Source organism: Cervus elaphus, chromosome 22 (assembly GCF_910594005.1).
Source record: "Cervus elaphus chromosome 22, mCerEla1.1, whole genome shotgun sequence".
Classification (NCBI taxonomy): Eukaryota; Metazoa; Chordata; class Mammalia; order Artiodactyla; family Cervidae; genus Cervus; species Cervus elaphus.
Window position 1 is genome coordinate 20,352,698 of NC_057836.1, and position 14,232 is coordinate 20,366,929.

The 14,232-nt window shown below is 35.3% G+C and overlaps 1 protein-coding gene across 1 annotated transcript; it reads right to left on the reverse strand.

Moving 5' to 3' along the window:
• Nucleotides 1-9,150: 9,150 nt before the first annotated feature.
• On the reverse strand, nt 9,151-14,228 carry LOC122680701 (NKG2-A/NKG2-B type II integral membrane protein-like). Its single transcript, XM_043882333.1, has 6 exons — nt 14,099-14,228; nt 13,502-13,600; nt 12,919-12,972; nt 12,239-12,390; nt 10,353-10,453; nt 9,151-9,841 (listed from the first exon to the last, which is right to left on the reverse strand). The coding sequence occupies exons 1-6, from the start codon at nt 14,154-14,156 to the stop codon at nt 9,724-9,726; spliced, it is 582 nt and encodes a 193-aa protein (XP_043738268.1). The 5' UTR covers nt 14,157-14,228; the 3' UTR covers nt 9,151-9,723.
• Nucleotides 14,229-14,232: the final 4 nt, after the last annotated feature.

Consider the following 14,232-nt stretch of genomic DNA (forward strand, 5'->3'; position numbering starts at 1 on the left):
CCGTTACTCCAGGTATTTCTTGACTTCCTACTTTGGCCTCCAGTTCCCTATAATGAAAAGGGCATCATTTTGGGGGGTTAGTTCTAGAAGGTCTTCATAGAACCATTCAACTTCAGCTTCTTCAACATTACTGGTTGGGATATAGACTTGAATTACTGTGATATTGAATGGTTTGCTTTGGAAACGAACAGAGATCATTCTGTCATTTTTGAGATTGCACCTTAGTACTGCATTTTGGACTCTTTTGTTGACTATGAGGGCTACTCCATACCATTTGTCACTAATTCAGAAGACTTACTACCTTGTCTACATTAAAATAACTGTTACAAAGAGATGAATGCCTAAATTTACTTTTCAACTTTTCACCCCCGTTCTTAAAGAGCTACACATAATTTTATTATTCTTAAATAAGTTATTCAGGTTTCCTCTGATAAAATAAATGTCTTTGGGAAGGGTAAAACATCAAACAATATCAAGCTGTATCACCACGGCAGAGATTGAAATACTGAATACTTGCTATATCATTCATTGATGATCCTTAAATCATAGCTTATTATTTGTATTTTTAACAGGAATATTTGTTGTAAATAACAAAAGCCCAAGTTTCTGTCAGGAGGATGATAAGCATTTAAATTTTCACTTCACAAGAAAATAGGGAAAGCAGAAAAAGTTGACCTTTTAGCAAAACACACATGAACATCCAAAAATGTAAAACATTAAATAAACTATCAAATTTGCCTCAAATGCATTTTTTCATCAATTGTCACTTATATCAAGAAAAGGATAAATGTTTATCTGCCATTCCTAAGGATATTCACTTTCAGCATAACTTCTAGACCATTGAATTCAAACAAGCACTATTTTTTAGCTTTCTAAAATCTAGAAAGATGGAATGTAAACTCAGTTATGTCTTTGTAATGAAGATTAATATTTGAGTCTTCTAAAACAATGACTAATGGCTACCTATATGGTTGCATCTATCAATTATATTTTATTTTCATAAATTAAATTGATAATTTTCTGTTACTCACATCCTAGAATTATAGCAATTGAAACATTCATTAGAGATCAATGTAAAATGCACTAATGTTGGCTTTTAAAATTTGAAGTACTTATGTCTACTACTGTCGTACACTTTGCTGTTTTCAATTAAATAATGTTATACATATCAGGTTCTTTTTTATATGTCAAAATATGGGTTTACTCTGAAGAATCTGCCTGAAATACCAGAGACCCGGGTTTGATCTTTGGGTTGGGAAGATCCCCTAGAGAAGGGAATGACTACCCACTCCAGTAATATTGCCTGGAGAATTCCATGGACAGAGGAGCTTGGCAGGCTACAATTGATGGGGTTGCAAAGAGTCAGGTAAGACTGCGTGACTACACTTTCATTTTCACTTTCTCTGGCATTTAACTTTAATAAAATCTATGTTCAGACAACATACAGCAAAGATAAAATTATGCAAAATACGATTAGTAGTTTTACTAATAGCAATTTATGTTTTATGATGTGAATTTACTTTTTATGATATGAACATATCTATTTGTGACAATGTCTATTAATGGCCATACCTAGTGAGACAGATAAATTGAAAGTCAATAACAAGTGAAAATGTCCTTTTAACATAATGATAAGATCAATTCATTTTTAAGGCAGTTTTTAAATGGAGGGAAATTACCAACTGACTTTAAGTAAAGGATATATTTATGTTCTTCTGAAGAAGAAACTCTTAATCTAGGTAAAATTTTATAAGAAAAAATTTGAAAAAAAGAACCTGTGTGACTGTATTCAAATAGATATTGAGAGGTAAAATATTAATGATAAATAAATAAAAGTAGAGAATAAATATGTCTTTTCATTGTTTGAGAATGGGTGAAAGTACTAACTTGCACTTTATTGAGTAGAGAATACAAGCTGTAAAATGTAGGGCACTAATAAAACTAAGGCATATTAAATAAATAAGTTCTTCTAGAGGAAAGTAAAATATATTTATTGTGAAAGATAAGAAAAAGATAATGTAGAATGCAAAGAAGCAACATATTATACTTAAAATTGATTATATAGGATTACATACAAATAATACATATGAGTTTACAATAATTTTAAAATTAGGTTAAATATATATGGAATAGCTTGCCAGCTATTTTAAGAATGTTTTAATTTAAAATCTTTTATTTAATGCAGCTATTATTGTGAAAGATAAGAGAAAGATAAAGTAGAATGCAATGAAACAATATACTATACTTAAAATTAATTATATATACTTACATACAAATATAAAGAGCAACATTGCATAGGAACCTGGATAGTTAGGTCCATTGAATCAAGGCAAATTGGAAATGGCCAAACAGGTGATGGCAAGAGTGAGCATCAACATTTTAGGAATCAATGAACTAATGGACTGGAATGGGTGAATTTAACTCAGATAATCATTATATCTACTACTGTGGGCAAGACTCCCTTAGAAGAAATGGAGTAACCATAATAGTCAACAAAAGAGTCTGAAATGCAGTACTTGGATGCAATCTCAAAAATGACAGAATTATATCTGTTCGTTTCCAAGGCAAACCATTCAATATCATGGCAATCCAAGTCTATGCCCTGACCAGTAATGGTGAAGAAGATGAAGCTGAACAGTTCTGTGAAGACCTACAAGACCTTTTATAACTAATATACCCAAAAGATGTCCTTTTCATTATAGGGGACTGGAATGCAAAAGTAGGAAGTCAAAACACCTGCAATAACACACAAATTTAGCCTTGGAGTACAGAATGAAACAGGGCAAAGGCTAATAGAGTTTTGCCAAGAGAATGCACTGGTCATAGCAAACAGTCTTCCAACAACATAAGAGAAGACTCTACACATGAACAACACTAGGTGGCCAACACTGAAATCAGATTGATTATACTCTTTGCAGCCAAAGATGGAGAAGCTCTATACATTCAGCAAAAACAAGACCAGGAGTTGACTGTGGCTCAGATCATGAACTCCTTACTGCAAAAATTCAGACTTAAATTGAAGAAAGCACATAAAACCACTAGACCATTCAGGTAAGACCTAAATCAAATCCCTTATGATTATACAGTGGGAGTGATGAATAAATTTAAGGGACTAGATCTGATAGACAGAGTGCCTGATTAAGTATGGACAGAGATTCATGACATTGTACAGAGGACAGGGGTCAAGATCATCCCCAAGAGAAAGAAATGCAGAAGAGCAAAATGACTGTCTGAGGAGGCATTACAAATAGCTATGAAAAGAAGAGAAGTGAAAAGCAAAGGAGAAATGGAAAGATACACTCATTTGAATGCAGAGTTCCAAAGAATAGCAAGGAGATATAAGAAAGCCCTCCTCAGAGATCAGTGCAAAAATAGAGGAAAACAACAAAATAGGAAACACTAGAGATCTCTTCAAGAAAATTAGAAATACTAAGGGAACATTTCATGCAAAGAAGGACTTAAAAAAGGAAAGAAACGATATGGACCTAACAGAAGCAGAAAATATTAAGAAGAGGTGGCAAGAATACACAGAAGAACTGTACAAAAAAGATCTTCATGACCCAGATAATCACGATGGTGTGATCACTCACCTAGAGCCAGACATCTTGGAATGTGAAGTCAAATGGACCTTCAGTTCAGTTCAGTTCAGTTCATTTCAGTTGTCACTCAGTCATGTCCGACTCTTTGTGACCCCATGAATCGCAGCATGCCAGGCCTCCCTGTCCATCACCAACTCTTGAAGTCTACTCAATCCCATGTCCATCGAGTCGGTGATGCCATCCAACCATCTCATCCTCTGTCGTCCCCTTCTCCTCCTGCCCCCAATCCCTCTTGGCATCAGGGTCTTTTCCAAAATGAGTCAGTTCTTCATATGAGGTGGCCAAAGTATTGGAGTTTCAGCTTCAGCATCAGTCCTTCCAATGAACACCCAGGACTGATCTCCTTTAGGATGGACTGGTTGGATCTCCTTGTAGTCCAGGGGACTCTCAGGAAGCATCATTAAGAACAAAGCTAGTGGAGGTGATGGAATTCCAGTTGAGCTCTTTCAAATCCTAAAAGATGATGTTGTGAAAGTGCTGCACTCAATATGCCAGCAAATTTGGAAAACTCAGCAGTGGCCACAGGACTGGAAAAGGTCAATTTTCATTCCAATCCCAAAGAAAGGCAATGTTAAGGAATGCTCAAACTCCTGCACAATTGCACTCACCTCACATGCTAGTAAAACCCACTCCAGTGTTCTTGCTTGGAGAATCCCAGGGACAGGGGAGCCTTGGTGGGCTGCTGTCTATGGGGTCACACAGAGTCGGACATGACTGAGGCGACTTAGCAGCAGCAGCAGCAGCAGCACATGCTAGTAAAGTGATGCTTAAAATTCTCCAAGCCAGGCTTCAGCAATATGTGAACCGTGAACTTCCAGATGATGTTCAAGCTAGTTTTAGAAAAGGCAGAGGAGCTAGAGATCAAATTGCCAACATCCACTGGATCATCAAAAAAGCAAGAGAATTCCAGAAAAACATCTATTTCTGCTTTATTGACTATGCCAAAGCCTTTGACTGTGTGGATCACAATAAACTGGAAAATTCTTAAAGAGATGGGAATACCACACCACCTGACCTGCCTCTTGAGAAATCTGTATGCAGGTCAGGAAGCAACAGTTAGAACTGGACATGGAACAACAGATTGGTTCCAAATAGGAAAAGGAATGTGTCAAGGCTGTATATTGTCACCCTCCTTATTTAACTTATATGCAGAGTACATTATGAGAAATGCTGGGCTGGAGGAAGCACAAGCTGGAATCAAGATTGCCGGGACAAATATCAATAACCTCAGATATGCAGATGACACCACATGTATGGCAGAAAGTGAAGAAGAACTAAAGCGCCTCTTGATGAAAGTGAAAGAAGAGAGTGGAAAAGTTGGCTTAAAGTTCAACATTCAGAAAACTAAGATCATGGCATCTGGTCCCATCACTTCATGGCAAATAGATGGAGAAACTGTGGAAACAGTGGCTGACTTTATTTTTCTGGGCTCCAAAATCACTGCAGATGGTGACTACAGCCATGAAATTAAAAGATGCTTACTCCTTGGAAGGAAAGTTATGACCAAGCTAGACAGCATATTAAAAAGCAGAGACATTACTTTGCCAACAAAGGTCCATCTAGTCAAGGTTATGGTTTTTTCCAGTGGTCATGTATGGATGTGAGAGTTGGACTATAAAGAAAGTTGAGTGCCAAATAATTGATGCTTTTGAACTGTGGTGTTGAAGAAGACTCTTGAGAATCCCTTGAACTGCAAGGAGATCCAACCAGTCAGTCCAGTCTAAAGTAGATCAATCCTGGGCGTTCTTTGGAAGGACTGATGTTGAAGCCGAAACTCCAATATTTTGGCCACATGATGTGAAGAACTGACTCATTTGAAAAGACACTGATTCTGGGAAAGATTGAGGGCGGTAGAAGAAGGGGACGACAGAGGATGAGATGGTTGGATGGCATCACCAACTCAATCGACATGGGTTTGGGTGGACTCCGGGAGTTAATGATGAACAGCGAGGCCTGGCGTGCTGCAGTTCATTGGATCACAGAGTCAGACACGACTGAGTGACTGAACTGAACTAAATTCTAAAAACATGTATAATTTAAAACATGTTGTTTAATGCAGCCATATATATAGAAAAGTTACTTTAATAACTGCTGTCTTGGTGAGACTTTTTTAAATGAACAAATAAAGAGGAAATTTAAAAAGATGAAAAATGGTATCATGCAACACAAGATGATAAAACTGAGAAAGTTAATACAAGGCAAGGCAAGAACTATAATACAAGGCAAGAACTATGTTAGAAAAGATGAAGCATGTTTCATAACTAAATACTGAGCATCCAAACCATTAGCAATTACAAAAAACCCTGCATGTACTTAATACTAAAAGTTCAACAAAGATTTGAGAAAAGTATGTAGGTTAAACAATCATAATTGGAGATTTAAACAATTATCTCTCATTGCTTATCTGGCAAGCAGATATACCAGTAAGGCTATAAACATTTTTAAACTAGACAATTAACCAACACACAGATGAACACACACACTTATATACTCATATAGAAATACTCATATTTTTAATTACACTTAAATTTTCCAAAAATTCACTATACTTTCATAATCCTGATTATATTAATATGAGATATATAGAACTGTAGTGTTACTATAATAGCCTTCAGTCAAGTTTGGCAAATGGACACTTGAAATGTAAGCATTAAAATTTAATTTTTATTAGTTATAAAGAAATAAAAATTTAAGATATCTTCCTCATTCACATCAGATATAATCTATATAGTATATCACATATAGTAGAGATATAAATTGCTTTCATATTCATAGAAATTCTCTACAATTTAAGCTAGAAGGCAATAAGCAAAAATGTGAAAACTTTTATCTGGTTTTAAGTTAAGTTACACATTTCTAAATAACATACAAACCCAAGAAAAATCCACAGTGAAAGTTCTGTTTTTATATGATTTAAAAGGAAAATGCAATAGCAAAATCTGTCTTGTGAAATATTGATTGCCCTAAATGCATACATCACAAACAAAAAATAAGAAAGAATAGATTTGAGGAGGTGCCACAAGAAACTAAAAATTAAAAAGTGGTTTCAGTTCAGTTCAGTCACTCAGTCGTGTCCGACTCTTTGCTACCCCATAAATCGCAGCACACCATGCCTCCCTGTCCATCACAAACTCCCAGAGTCTACTCAAACTCATGTCCATCGAGTCGGTGATGCCATCCAGTCATCTCATCCTCTGTCGTCCCCTTCTCCTCCTGCCCCCAGCCCCTCCCAGCATCAGGGTCTTTTCCAATGAGTCAGCTCTTCGCATGAGGTGGCCAAAGTATTGGAGTTTCAGCTTCAGCATCAGTCCTTCCAATGAACACCCAGGACTGATCTCCTCTAGGATGAACCAGCTGGATCTCCCTGCAGTCCAAGGGATTCTCAAGAGTCTTCTCCAACACCACAGTTGAAAAGTATCAATTTTTCAGCGCTCAGCTTTCTACTAAATATGACAACAACATTATGGTTTTTACAGATGTTAAATAGATAATAAAGCCATACTATGAATATATATTTTACTATCTATAGGAAATAGAGAATGCCTAAAAAATGCAAATCTCCAAATGCAGTATAACTAGGAACCTGAATAAACTTAACATGTGTTAAAGATATGGAGTTCATTGTATAAACTTCCTACAGAAAGAGTTCTAGAAGCTATAATGGAAACAATAGTGAATCAATTCAGTTCAGCTCAGTCGCTCAGTCATGTACGACTCCTTGTGACTCCATGGAATGTAGCCCGCCAGGCCTCCCTGTCCATCACCACCTCCTAGTGTTTACTCAAACTCATGTCTTTTGAGTCAGTGATGACATTCAACCATCTCATCCTCTGTTGGCCCCTTTTTCTCCCACCTTCAATCTTTCCAGCATCAGGGTCTTTTCATAAGTGTCAGTTCTTCGCATCAGGTGTCCAAAGTATTGTTGTTTCAGCTTCAACATCTGTCTTTCCAATGAATATTCAGTACTGATCTCCTTTAGGATGGACTGGTTGAATCTCCTTGCTGTCCAAGGGACTCTCAAGAGTCTTCTCCAACACCACAGTTCAAAAGCATCAGTTCTTTGGCACTCAGCTTTCTTTATAGTCCAACTCTCACATCCATACATGACTACTGGAAAACCCATAGCTTTGACTAGGGAGACCTTCACTGGCAAAGTAATTTTTCTGCTTTTTAATGTGCTATTTGGTTGGTCATAACGTTTCTTCCAAGGAGCAATTGTCTTTTAATTGCATGGCCACAGTCACCATCTGCAGTGATTTTGGAGCCCCGAAAAAATGACATTTGTCACTGTTTCCACTGTTTCCCATCTATTTGCCATGAAGCGATGGGACCAGATGCCATGATCTTAGTTTTCTGAATGTTGAGTTTTAAGCCAACTTGTTCACTCTTCTCTTTCACTTTTGTCAAGAGGCTCCTTAGTGAATAATAACATTTAAAAATTTACCAGGTCTTTCACAAAGTCTCCAGGTAAGATGAAAAAAGGAATGCTTCCCAATAGAGCCTTGATAACAAAACTTGTTAGCTGACATAATGTTAAGGAACTCTGTCCTGTCTCTTTGTGAAAATGAAGAAAATATTTTAATCTAAATATGATACGTGCAGTGATTTTTAAGAGAAGGAAATACAGAACGATCACTGTGGTTTCATTTCAGGAATTCTTGACTGGTTAATATTTGAAGGAAACAGGAATATTTGAAAGAAAACTTCATAAACATTATTTTTAATTAATTTGTTTATTTTAATTGAAGGTTAATTACTTTGCAATATTGTGGTAGTTTTTGCCATACAGAAACATTATTTTTAAAAATATTTCTCATTCTATGGAAGAAAAAATAAAAATGTAACACTACTGAGTGTTTACAAACTCTATGAGAAAAATATGAATAATGTGGAAGTGCTTTCATAGAAAAAAGTGTGATAAAAAAATCCTTAAACCTCATACTTGAAGATAAAGTATTCAAATATATTCCCATAATATGGGAATGATTCATATAGGACCTTTACTGTAAATTCTATTCAACATTGAAAGTAAAAGCCTGCCATGTAAAAATAAGTCATAAAAAAACCAACAACAACAACACGCCATTGCACCTGGATAGAAGAAATAAAATGTGACTATTTATAGTTGCAATAGGTCTTTTTATTTTAAAAATCTAGAGGAATATATGTTTGAAACAATAGAATTAATATATAATATCAGGGAAGTCATTGAACATAAGATACACCTGTAAACCTCTGAGTTTTATTTTGTTTATTTCTGCTTCAGAGCAAAAATTATTAAAAATTTAAAAAACAAAGATGACATTTACAAAAGCATGGCTATGAAATACCCATATTTCTCTAAGATTTCAATATTGAAAAATGTAAAACATGATAAGTGGATTTCCTTGGCAGTTCAATGGTTGGGACTGTGCTTCCCAGTGTGGGGGGTGCAGGTTGGATTCTTGGTTGGGAAACTAAGATTCCACCCACATGTAACCTGGCATGGCCAAAAATAAATAAATTTTAAAAAATAGAAAGAAAGAGAAAACCTAAATTATTGGAAAGATAAAGCATAGTACTGATTGGAAGAGTCAATATTGCAAAGATGACTCTCTATGCAATTTATTTTAAAGATTAAATGCAGTTCCAAGCAGTTTTTTAAAACAGCTTTATTGAGGTGTAACTTACACAGCCTAAAATCCATCCATTTAAAGTGTATAAACAGTTATTTTAGATACATTTTTAATTTGCAATGATCACCACTATCAAAATCTAGAAAGTATTCATTACTGTTCTGTTAGCAATAATTTCCTATCCCCACCTCCCCACTACTCTTGGTCATCACTAATCTGCTTCTGGTCTCTCTTTTCTTATTTTTCTTATTTTTGATATTTCATGTAAATGATGTACCATGCGATCCTTTAGAAAGTTTGATTGCTGTAAATATATAGTTGAGCAAAAAAAGCCAGACACCAAAGGAATGATATCTGTACTTTCTGGTGTGCATATTAAATTTCAATAATTTTTGAAAAAACTCCCACTTTTAGAAAAAAGAATACAATGCATTTTGAAGTTTATACAATCATACTATTATTTCCATTTCATAGAGATGAAGCTATCCAACAGCAGCCAAACTTACTTTTTAATTCTCAAGCTTGTGCTTGCAAGTATACATATTTGGGAATTCACAGTCATCTGATATTATCATCCCCGAAGATAGCACTGCACAGTTTCTTTTCTCAGGTGATACGTCTGATATCCTGTAATGGAAAGTATTGCATAATTCTGTTATGACATACAAGGACAGCTCATGAAGTTATAGCATTTCTGTATAACTGTAATAGAAAGATATTTTGAAAGTAGGTAATGGTGTTTTAATATAATTGAAATAAGAGTTTGTTATTAGCAAAATGGGCTACTGAGTAGCCCATTTTTTTATATTTCTATCAACATTTTATTAACCTTCAACATCTTCCTTCATCATTGTGTAATTCAACCAAATGTTTTAATAATATTCTTAAAATATTTATTTTTAATATTGTCCTCTGGCTCAGATGGTAAAGTGTCTGCCTGCAATGCGGGAGACAAGGGTTCGATCCCTGGATTGGGAAGAGCTCCTGGAGAAGGAAATGGCAACCCACTCCAGAATTCTTGCCTAGAGAATCCCACAGATGGAGGAGCCTGGTAGGCTACAGTCCATGGGGTTGCAAAGAGTCGAACACGCCTGAGCGACTTCACTTCCTCTATATAGTATTGTTTTTAAAAACTTACTGTAGTTTGCAAGTTGAGCCATTTTGCCACATCCACGGATGACCATGGCCTTCACGAAAGACTGCAATCCATGACATAACTGATAGGGACTTCAGAAATTTCTACACAAAAGTATTTTCATTTAATCATTATGAAAGTATTTATTAATTCTTAAAATGCAAACAGTGTGCTCTTTCATAGGATCCTGAGTTTTCTGCACAAGATGAGTGTTAGAATCTAATCTAACTCTAAAAATACAAAGGTGAAAGTTTTAATATTTGTCAAACATTAACCAATGTCTGTACTTTTGATTAAAAATAAACTCAAACATTTATGTTTATCAGTTTCATTGCTTTTCTTATGTTAATAAGGAAAAGTCTGATTCATGCAGTTTAGTTGCTACCCATGTTGTCAAGTTGAACATAGCAAGGTTTTAAATGTTTTCAGATTCTGTGACACTTGTTTTTCCAGATACTGTGATTATACCACTGGATTTTGCTACTATGTTTCTCAGAGTTTCAGTTTTAGAAGGAAATTAAGGGATTGAAATTGAGAAAATAAATGAAAGACAAAGATTGATTTTCTGGGACCCACACCTTTCCTTGCCTAGATAAACCCCAAATCAATCTTCTTCTGTATTGCTAGAATCCAGCAGATAAGATAGAGTGTCAGAGACTCATTTCTCTCTGCTCCTCCCTGCTAAGTACAACTGTAAACACAGGAACTAATGAAAGACACAAGAACGGAGAACTCTGAAAGGTGGAAAGAGAAGGGTGATGTGGTTGGAGACTTAACAGCAGCTTGACTTCTGTAATCTCTCATCACTTCTCCAGGGTGGGAGAACAAGGTGAGGTTAGGGAACAACAATTAGGGGCATCTTATATCTTCCCCAAAAGAAGAAAATGACCTAGACCTTCTAAATGACTTACCCAGCCAAGCTGTAGGAGGGGGCACAGATAAGGCATTCCATTCTTCCTGTGTGTTGAGGGGAATCCTGTCGACAATACCATGCGAGCCTTACAAAGTGTCCATCAGGACACCTGCTAAGGAGGAGAAGTTAGAGGAGGTTCTTCTGCCTCCACAAAGAGAACTAGAGTAGGGAGGCCAAGATGGAGGTGGGGCCAGCAGAGAGGATCCCATGTCTAAAAGTGCTGAACCCAGGAAGCCTCTTTTCCTTGAGGGCATAAGACTCCATCTCCACTCAGAGACATTGGATAGAGTGGACTTTAAATGTTTTATTTACATAATGAGCAATGGAAATTAACAAATTCCACATAAATGCAAGAATATGGATGAATTGCAAAACTAGTATATGGAGGGTGCAGAGACTGAATAAGAATGCATATAGTTTGAGTCTATGTACATGAAAAGCAAACATACAAAGAGATTCTATAACATCAAAAGTCATGACAGTGGGTAAATAAGGAGGACACAGGATGATGAGAAATTACAGAGAATAGGCTGCTGGAAAGTGAAAGCTTCTAATCCATGATCTGATGCGTAATTACACGGTTCTACTTATTTTGTGATCGATACGAAAATTTGTGATATGTATACTTTCCTTGATATATGGTAAAATTAAATAGCACAGTTTAACTTAGAATATAATAGCACTTGGAGAAGCATGGTTTTCAGTGAAAAGCAAGTGGAAATAATTAAGTGTGCATTAGTAGGATAAAAATATAAATAAAATATCACAAATTTGTATTTGTGAAATTGTATTGTATTGTATTATAAATTGTAAATTGTATTGTATTATAAAATATCAAATTTGTATTCCATTGTTTATGAAATAATAGGCCTTAAACAAACTGCAAATACAAACAAAAACACAAGTGAATTCTAACAAATATAATATTGACTGAATCAAGCCTTTAGCAAAGTGTTGGAAACATTTGATATCTTACCAGTTCCTCTTCATTATCTAAATAAAGCAGAGTAGAGTTCCTAGAAGCACAGGCTGTCAAACTCTTATTCCATGTTTTTTCTTCAAAAGTAATATGATAGCAGTTGTTGGAATATGTAAACCAGTCTTTTGGACAATGACCACAATGGCATTCTGAAGAAAGATTGTGAATTACTAGCCAAAAAATATTGAATTTTATACAATAAAAGAAACTATATATATGCATAGATATAAACATATCTATGTATATACATGTTTATACAACATATCTATGCACCTTCAAGGCTGGTACATATTAAACAAACCAACACATACATTCACAGAAAGGGTCAGTCTCTCATAGCCAGTTTATGTCTCCATATAAAGCAAACACACACAGAAATACCCGCTCTTTACACGTCCTGAGGACCAAGAAATGAAACCTCTGTTTTAGAATACCAAATTTATTTGTTTTTTATCATATTATAGCAGAAGAAAATTAGAACCGATTTTCAACCATGCATATGGTGATCATATTGTGGCACAGACAGAAGCATTCTCCTATAATCATTATTTATAAATATATGTTGCTCCATTTTACAATTTATGTTTTATCTTATAATCTATTCTTATTTTCATTAGCCTAAGATAGAGACAAAATACCAACTGTATATATGCCAGAGCTTTAAAATCATTATGTACCTTTCTGGAGCCTTGTTATCCGAGAGGAGTTATTCTGTTCCTGTATTAGAATAGCTACAAAAGTAATTATTATAAAAGTTAGTATTGCTCTAAATAAATCATAATGATTTTAGTTTCTGAGTCTAAAATTTGCTTAATTGTTTAAGATTAAAATAATCTAAACTAAAACTGACTTTACCAAGAAAAATCAATTAAGCAATGAAGATTTGATGGGAAAAAAAAATTCAAAAACCAAAAGGAACAAATGCCACCACCTCTTACAGTATTTGGTTTAGCCAATCTCAAGAATTAATTTGTGTTTGTCAATAAGGTCTTTCAGCTTCCTAAAGCCTGTGTTTGTGTTATGAAATCAGAAAAGCATATATATACATGTAAACCTATATATATATATATATATATATATATATAGTATTCTCTAAAATCATTGTGTTATTTATACTCTGGACAACCTGAGAACAGCTATTCCACATTTAGGCTGAATGCACATATTAAAATAAGAGTTTTATTTCATCATATAATTTTTGAGAGGCACTGATGATCATTAAAGTGAAAAGTTCAATCACAATTTCAAAAATACACTTACGTGGAATAAAAGTTATCACTCTCACTAGAGTATACACCAAGACAAAACAGATGATTCCCAGGATCACAGCAACAAACTTCTCTCTAGGTGATGGTAAATCTGCAGGGAGAGAAAAGGAAACACTGAGAAAGGAGCGATAGATAAAATTATTTTAGAAGAACAAAAGATCCCACATCCATGAGAATTCATAAACATCAACTTGGACCCTGAATCCATATGAAACATTGTAATCCTCCTCTCAGAATATATACATTTTCAGCAAAGATAACACTTCACAAGTTGTAGATCAAAGACTACAAATTACAACAATGCTGGAATAGATAGGCTCTCTGTCCATGGGATTTTCCAGGGATCCAACCTGCGTCTCCTGCATTGGCAGGTGGATTCCTTATCAGGAAGCCACCAATATTAGAGTACTGTATTTCAAACTCAAACTCTGATCCTTATAAGTAAAAAGTGTGTGAGCTCTGAAATTCTCACACTTGCACTGGCAGCTCCTGTCATTCCACTGAGGATAGTGAGAAGCATTTTGAAATTTTATTTCCATGTAGGTTTTCTCCTGTTCAGTGACTAAAATGGAACTTTGTCTGTTCTTACCTCTCATTTGCTGTTTCCTGGCTTCCTTAGCCAGATTTGGTTCAGGGTAGGTTTTCATTGGAGAAGGCAACGGCACCCCACTCCAGTGTTCTTGCCTGGAGAATCCCAGGGACGGGGGCCTGGTGGGCTGCCGT

Bases quoted from the DNA above. Each gene is read 5' to 3' on its own strand.
- LOC122680701 (XM_043882333.1), bottom strand. From the start codon at position 14,156: ATGAAAACCTACCCTGAACCAAATCTGGCTAAGGAAGCCAGGAAACAG. The intron at 13,601-14,098 runs GTAAGAACAGAC...CTCTCCCTGCAG, and splicing joins CAGGAAACAGCAAATGAGAG to ATTTACCATCACCTAGAGAG. The intron at 12,391-12,918 runs GTACATAATGAT...ATCTTTCTTCAG, and splicing joins GATAACAAGGCTCCAGAAAG to AATGCCATTGTGGTCATTGT.